The sequence below is a fragment of the Melitaea cinxia genome, chromosome 14 (genome assembly GCF_905220565.1).
Source record: "Melitaea cinxia chromosome 14, ilMelCinx1.1, whole genome shotgun sequence".
NCBI classification, from domain to species: domain Eukaryota; kingdom Metazoa; phylum Arthropoda; class Insecta; order Lepidoptera; family Nymphalidae; genus Melitaea; species Melitaea cinxia.
In genome coordinates, this window is record NC_059407.1 from 2,835,676 (window position 1) to 2,843,799 (window position 8,124).

Here is an 8,124-nt window from a genome sequence, read left to right on the forward strand (position 1 = left end):
GTCGCTACGAAAAAATGATGGGCTTTGTTTACATTTGGTATCTCTTCTCGTTGAACAGACTATAGACATATTTTTATAGAAAAAACTATACTGAAAAACAGAAAAATTAAATTGTATAAAAATTAATAAGTTAAAAAAATATTTAAAATTTAAGTATTGCTTAATTCATTAATGATATAGTGTGAAGATCTATTTTCCATTAAAGTGTTTATATCCCATATTATTTATTTAAAATATTTTACTCTATATTAATTAAAAAGTAACAACAACCGTACATACAACAAAACATTTAAAGCAAATTAATTTTATCGTATTGAGTTAAATAGGTATTTTTAATATGACCAATTATTAGTTTCAACGTTTCATTTTCTCAAGAATGGGTAGTATCATTTCAAATGATGGTCGTTTACCGGGGTCTTCGTTCATACATATCTTAATGAGTTTGGAAATATGGGGGGAGATACCAGGGGGGATTGTGATCCTAAGGCCTTCCAACGCTATCTTCATTCCACACTCCATTGGTGAAAGATCGGCAAATGGAATCTACAAAATTAAAATTACTGCATTATTTTCTGGCTTATCTTGGTTTCTTCCAGATTTGTCCTAGTTTTTGGGGGCACCTAGAGGTGAACTAAACAAGACAAAAGGACACATTTTGAGCCAGTGGAAATGATAAGATTTTCTTGATGTTAAATACTTAAAAGTACAAAGATAAGTTTTGGTCTGATGTTGCAATTTACGCTATGGCAGCCTTACATAACCCTAGACATGGAAACTTAATAAAAAATTAAAAATTAGCTAGGCTGACAATTACCTCTCTAGTAGCCAACTCCCACAAAAGCACTGCAAAGCTCCACATATCAGCCGCTTCCCAGTTTCTCTTAGCGCTCGGTTTCAGTAGAGCTTCAGGTGCCATCCAAGCTGGAGAGTAAATGCGTCCCTTTTCTTGGAAAGAAAACTTGGCATCCGCCATATTGATGCGCGCTGTTAGGTCTTCGTCAATCTGTAAACAAATATTTAATAATTATTTTATATTCGGTTACTGAATGTAAATAAAACATAAGTAGGGTGTCCATGTTTTAACATAATATCAAAAAGTATATGTACAGTTTTTTTTTGTATTATACTTTCATAAAGTACATGATTTTTAAAATGTAGTTTTATAGTTTCACGTCACGTAACGGCACAGAGCTGAATTCTGACTGTTGCACTGAAGATGGCGTGTTCGATACCGCAAAAGACATACATTTGTATTGGCGATATAGAAGTTTGCCCTGGTATAGGTGTTGTGTATTGTGTGCGTTTAGTGATCGCTAAACATAGGAGTTAATCCTAGTGGGGGTGCAGTTAGCGCAGGCCGGCCGCCACGTCCCGCGCCAGGCGAGTGAGACATAGAGTGCGAGTGACGTCACCATGATGTGCTTGCTGTTCAGGTGGTAGGTGGGCAGCACGCGGTCGCGCTGCAGCGAGTGCAGGTAGCGCAGGCCGGCCGCCACGTCCCGCGCCAGGCGAGTGAGACATAGAGTGCGAGTGACGTCACCATGATGTGCTTGCTGTTCAGGTGGTAGGTGGGCAGCACGCGGTCGCGCTGCAGCGAGTGCAGGTAGCGCAGGCCGGCCGCCACGTCCCGCGCCAGGCGAGTGAGACATAGAGTGCGAGTGACGTCACCATGATGTGCTTGCTGTTCAGGTGGTAGGTGGGCAGCACGCGGTCGCGCTGCAGCGAGTGCAGGTAGCGCAGGCCGGCCGCCACGTCCCGCGCCAGGCGAGTGAGACATAGAGTGCGAGTGACGTCACCATGATGTGCTTGCTGTTCAGGTGGTAGGTGGGCAGCACGCGGTCGCGCTGCAGCGAGTGCAGGTAGCGCAGGCCGGCCGCCACGTCCCGCGCCAGGCGAGTGAGACATAGAGTGCGAGTGACGTCACCATGATGTGCTTGCTGTTCAGGTGGTAGGTGGGCAGCACGCGGTCGCGCTGCAGCGAGTGCAGGTAGCGCAGGCCGGCCGCCACGTCCCGCGCCAGGCGAGTGAGACATAGAGTGCGAGTGACGTCACCATGATGTGCTTGCTGTTCAGGTGGTAGGTGGGCAGCACGCGGTCGCGCTGCAGCGAGTGCAGGTAGCGCAGGCCGGCCGCCACGTCCCGCGCCAGGCGAGTGAGACATAGAGTGCGAGTGACGTCACCATGATGTGCTTGCTGTTCAGGTGGTAGGTGGGCAGCACGCGGTCGCGCTGCAGCGAGTGCAGGTAGCGCAGGCCGGCCGCCACGTCCCGCGCCAGGCGAGTGAGACATAGAGTGCGAGTGACGTCACCATGATGTGCTTGCTGTTCAGGTGGTAGGTGGGCAGCACGCGGTCGCGCTGCAGCGAGTGCAGGTAGCGCAGGCCGGCCGCCACGTCCCGCGCCAGGCGAGTGAGACATAGAGTGCGAGTGACGTCACCATGATGTGCTTGCTGTTCAGGTGGTAGGTGGGCAGCACGCGGTCGCGCTGCAGCGAGTGCAGGTAGCGCAGGCCGGCCGCCACGTCCCGCGCCAGGCGAGTGAGACATAGAGTGCGAGTGACGTCACCATGATGTGCTTGCTGTTCAGGTGGTAGGTGGGCAGCACGCGGTCGCGCTGCAGCGAGTGCAGGTAGCGCAGGCCGGCCGCCACGTCCCGCGCCAGGCGAGTGAGACATAGAGTGCGAGTGACGTCACCATGATGTGCTTGCTGTTCAGGTGGTAGGTGGGCAGCACGCGGTCGCGCTGCAGCGAGTGCAGGTAGCGCAGGCCGGCCGCCACGTCCCGCGCCAGGCGCACGGCCGCGCCGGCGTCCACCACCACGCGCCCGCCCGCGCCGCCGTGCAGCAGCGCGTGCAGCGAGCCCCACGACATGTACTGCGAGATCACCACCAGCGACGGCGGCGACACGCAGCATCCCACCTGAACGCCACGACCATTGAGGTTATTTCATTAAAACGTTTCTTGCATAAAGAAAACTAATGCTTCGAAATTAATTATTAAATTAATACTGAAAATCAAATAAAGAAAAAAGATCTTAAAATTTTTACATGGCAACAATGCAGGAAATGTGTCAAAAATCGTTTAAGCCACGGTCTCCTACACAGGTCGTGCTACAACAGTAGTACGTCGGCTTAATGGTTGCGCTTTTCTTTTTAATTTACAGCCACCAGAGGCATGACGATAAATTATGTTTTACAATATAACCAATTACAATGAAACGTCACTGAACCGGAGTGTGCAGTGCGCACTGCACACCACATCACGTGACTGCACTCATCGATATTAGTGACGTACAGCGGCGTTGACGCGAACGAAAAGTTATGACACTATCGTACCATTGAAATTGGGATCCGTTGTTTGAAGAACGTTGTTTGAACACACGTCATGTCAATTGTTTGACATTGGACAAAAGAAAAAATACAATACTCTCTCTGTCTCTCTTTCTCTCTCTCCCTTTATACATATATTTTTTTTTTCATTAATTAATATTTTATTTTGCAATGAAATTAATCGTTTTCATACTTTTGATCCTACTTCCTCATTTCCTTCCTCATCCAATGTTGCTGAATGTAGGAATTTATCATTTAATTATTTATTATATTTTATTTTTATAAAATGAATAAATAACAATGAATCTGTTCTCTATAATATTATACTTACCACGGGTAATATATTAGGATGTGAAAATATCCTCAGTTTTGGAAACTCCTCATTGAAATCTCGTTGTATGCGTGGAGTGCATTCACGTACTGCAATAATCTTTGCTACTATATCGTTCTTTTGCCACCGGCCGCGCCAAGTTTCACCTGAATTAAAAAAAAAAATGAGACTGCTTTACGACACGACTGGAGTAAAACTTGCGAAACGTAAGTCTTTCTCTCTCTCCCTTTCTGTCTTCACTAACTTAGTAACTTATATCTCCCTCTCAACTTCCGTTCGCTTCGCCCAATCAATCTTTTCGTAACGCTCTCGTCACGCATTCATCAGCTTACTCCCCAAGTCAAGCGTGCGTGAAGAAGACTTCAAAAATCAAAATTTCTTTATTCAAAGGCAATTTATAATATTGAACCATTATTTACAAAACTATACTATAGAATATGATTTTCTTATTATATTGGAAATAAGTCAATATTGGTAATAATAAAATATTTTGTAACAATGAAAAGTATGTAAGTTATACAGACTATTACAGACAATGACAATCTACCACTGGGCTTAAAAAAGGTGATTCTACTGAGAAAAAGTGACAAAAAGTTACACATTTACTATTGTCATTTGCATTAAGATGACGCGTTGGCGCAACGGTCACAATAGTGGTTTGTGGCTGTTGCGCTGGCGCTCTGGTCTGGGCGCTTTTGACAATATACATATATTGTGTGCGTTTCCAGATCCCCGACGCTAAAGCAAATTCCACTGGGGACACTTGAATACGAAGAGAAAAAAAACATAATTATACATATTTTTAATATACGTTATTAAAGTTACCTGATGGTGTTACAGCAATTCTAGTATGTAATGCCAGTTCATTAATATTGATGCCTTTATGGCGGGATAGAGTAGCATCACGACTTCTAGTCTTCAGACCGAGCCAAGACTGATCCTTAAACTGAATCTTCTTCAGATCTTGTCCCTGATTAACGGCCATTTCGTGCAATCTAAAAATAATTTTTTTATTGAAATGGATGTTTCTATCTGAAACTTGTCTAAAATTATCTTCTAATATCTTACAACCATTATTCTTTATAGAGATTTATCACATTCAAACTAATACTAGTAAAAAAATATATCACATTTTAAACAAAATACTTCATTAACAATAGAAGCCCAACATTTAATCATTTCACTCACTTCAGCCTATCGCAGTCCACTGCTGGACATTGGACTCCACAGTCTGCGCCGAAAATAGCGTGAACTCATGTGTTTTGCCCATAGCTACCACATTAGGTAGGCAGGTGGTAACCGCAGGACTGGCTTTGTCGCACGCTGTCCGTCTTTGGTCTGTGTATTTCAAAGCTAGCAGCTGGATGGTTATCCCACCATCGGTCAGCTTTTTAAGTTATTAGGTGGTAGTGGAACTGTGTTATCCCTTAGTCGCCTCTTATGACACCCATGGGAAGAGAGGGGGTGGCTATGTTCTTTACTATCGTAACCACACAGCAATTCAATCATTTGCTGGTAAAATAATGGAATTTGAAGACTACCAAATGGGACTATTATTATTTCTTTTAGACCTATCTCAATTACCTCTGCACAAGTTGCCCTCTCGTCTTATCTAAAGGAGTGTCGCCATCCTTGTTTGCTAGAGATACAAGAGCCCCGGCAAGTACCAGATCTTCTGCAATGGCATTGTATCCCCAAAAACACGCATAATGTAATGGAGAGTTACCATGTTCATTTGTAAAATTCACATCCACTCTGTTTTGAAGTAGCTAAAATAAAATACAAATATTTCTACTTTTTATAGTATTTTACTATTTATAGTCTAGAATATAACAAAAATGAAAAGAAAAATGCTTTTTGATTAATAAATATTTTTAAACATCTATGAAGTTAATCAGTGGCGTGATATGATATTTAGCAGTGTATTAGGGATGTCTTAATGAATAATCGATTCGTTTTGGTGAGTTTTCGGCTGACCTTTTTAGGCCACTCATTTCAAAAACAATCGATACGTGAAATAGCTGGAATATATTTAACCTGAACTTTTTTATCCAATGTTTTAAATATCGATTAATTCTTCACATCCCTAATACGTATGCTTAGTTTTCATCGCCCCTTTTATTCGGCATCGCTGCCCTTCGCAAGCTGCCACCTCGAGCTATGGCCCTTTTGTCCTTAGTCGCCCATGACATTAACAGTATTTTACATGTTATATGCTATCAATGACTTTTTTTCTCTACAATATCAAGTAATGTAAAAAGTCCTGCTTAGTACAGTAAAAATATATTTAGCAAATTATATTTTTACTAGTCAATAATATTCTATTTTTTCTAGTCCGCATGGATCGAGAGCACTAACCTCCAACCTATGTATAAAGTAAGACTCAGTCTGTCACCCAGTCCTCAATACCAATTACAGTAACTAATAGCTTTCACTGGTGCCCAAATAGCACGGATAATTTTATCAATGAATTGAAAAATATGAGTTATTATATAATTGATCTAACCAGTTGAACAATAGGCCTGTGTCCATGTGCGGCAGCTAAGTGCAGTGGTGTATCATCACCCATGTTGGTGACATTTATTCTTGCACCTCTTTTAATGAGCATCTCAACTATTTTAATGTGACCCTCCTTGCAGGCCCAGTGCAATGGACTGAAGCCATGGTCATCTCTAGAAGTAAAATTGAAATTGAAATTAATATTGAGTTTCCTACTGTAAATACAACTTCAGAAAAAAAAAATTGTTTCGTTATATTATTAAAAATTGTTTATTTAAATTCTTAATAAGGTAAAATTTTGTTTAATTGTTTAATGTTGTCAATAATAATATTAGTGACCACTATGCCACCACTATAGTACATATATATACAGTAAAAATATCTTTGATCAATCAAAATAATAATATGGTTTATGAAACTTTGACAAAAATATTTAATATTTAATTTTGTTTTCCTGTATACTTAGGTTCACAAATATCTTTAAAAGAAGTCAGTTTTATAAGGAAACATTAGCTTATATTTAGTATGACTCAGAAATAAAACTATGACTGTAAGGAACGATTACAACATATAAAAATTGTTAAACACGAGACATTGGGGTATAAAATTACAAAATTTTAATGTCGTAAATTAATCATTTTAACTTAATAATAATTTTTTTTTATATATTTGACTTCATTTTTTGAAGATGTTATATGTATGATGTTATGTTCAGATTCTAATAGTGACTATAATACACAAAAATTATCTATATTATATATTACTATCTAAATAAAGTAGTTGGCTAATGGTCTAAACATAAATATATCTTTAAAACTATTGAAGTCAAATATATAACAAGTTTCTTGTCAAAGATCACGACAGCTGTGACTAATTCCAAGAATTTCGATTTTTAGATGCCATCACTTATTAGGGCTTGACTATGTGGGCGAAACACGTAGTATATGCCATTTGTGGAATATATTTAAAAAAACAGATGACTTACGAATATAGTATTGTTACGATTCTTCTTAACTTACCCTTGGTTCATATCATGCTCCGTATCATCCAGCCAAACTCGCACCTGCAAGGCATTTCCTTCCCTACACCACTGAAATATATCTTCCATATTTTTATAGCTTTTTTATTTATTATATTTATATTATGTTGATAATAAATAATATAAAACACCTAGCCCGTTTACGTTTGTGTGAATATAACAAAAATTTAATGAAAAACAACCACAGCCCGACTCATTCATTAGAGCTTGACTTTGACAGTTTCGCAATCACTAAAAATAAAGTTTTAACCAGCTGAATGTAAGATATTCATCCCATACTTCAACCTCTCTTTCTAACTACGAATTAGCATAATTTAATTTATCTGTTGATCTGTTCACTACGTTGTTGTAAGGAGGTCAGAGCTATTTCATTTGATAGTATAATAAAGTAGGTATAAAAAAGTGTTGCTATTTCTCGTTAATTTTATATATAATGCCTTAGACAAAGAAATCTAATTGCAAATAAAATTAGGGATTATTTTAATATTTGTGTTTTAAATAATCTTTAAACTTTAATATGAATTTAAGGAATTAGTTTTAGCTATTATTATTTGTAAATTTTCTTAATAAACTAATTTATAATTTTCTTTAATAACTTTAATTTAATAGTGTGAAAATAACCTACGTGAGTACGTGTACCGCTCTATAATAGTGGTAAGAGTAGTCGTCTAAAACACCGATGGTTTGCGGGTTTGATTCCCGCTCGGGATGGACACTTGTATTTGTACAAATATTTTTTTCGTTTGGATGTCGGTCCTTGTGGTCTCCCCACTGTGCCTCGGAGAGCACGTTAAGCCATCGGTCCTGGTTGTTATCATAAATACCTGATAGCGAGTTACTCATAGTAGGGAACATATATGCCAACTCGCAGTGGAGCAGCATGGTGAATAAAGCTACAATTCTTGTACATAGAAAGAGGCCTATACCC

At 39.9% G+C, this 8,124-nt stretch overlaps 1 protein-coding gene across 1 annotated transcript; it reads right to left on the minus strand.

Moving 5' to 3' along the window:
- Nucleotides 1-220: 220 nt before the first annotated feature.
- LOC123659631 (integrin-linked protein kinase) lies at nt 221-7,265 on the minus strand. Its single transcript, XM_045594831.1, has 8 exons — nt 7,177-7,265; nt 6,165-6,330; nt 5,243-5,427; nt 4,484-4,653; nt 3,659-3,804; nt 2,693-2,917; nt 815-1,003; nt 221-543 (listed from the first exon to the last, which is right to left on the minus strand). The coding sequence occupies exons 1-8, from the start codon at nt 7,263-7,265 to the stop codon at nt 355-357; spliced, it is 1,359 nt and encodes a 452-aa protein (XP_045450787.1). The 3' UTR covers nt 221-354.
- Nucleotides 7,266-8,124: the final 859 nt, after the last annotated feature.

Excerpts from the sequence above, each read along its gene's own strand:
- LOC123659631 (XM_045594831.1), bottom strand. The coding sequence starts at position 7,265 with ATGGAAGATATATTTCAGTGGTGTAGGGAAGGAAATGCCTTGCAGGTG. Across the intron at positions 2,918-3,658 it reads ATCCTAATATATTACCCGTG|GTGGGATGCTGCGTGTCGCC; the intron begins GTAAGTATAATA and ends CGTGGCGTTCAG. Across the intron at positions 544-814 it reads GGGAGTTGGCTACTAGAGAG|ATTCCATTTGCCGATCTTTC; the intron begins GTAATTGTCAGC and ends TTAATTTTGTAG.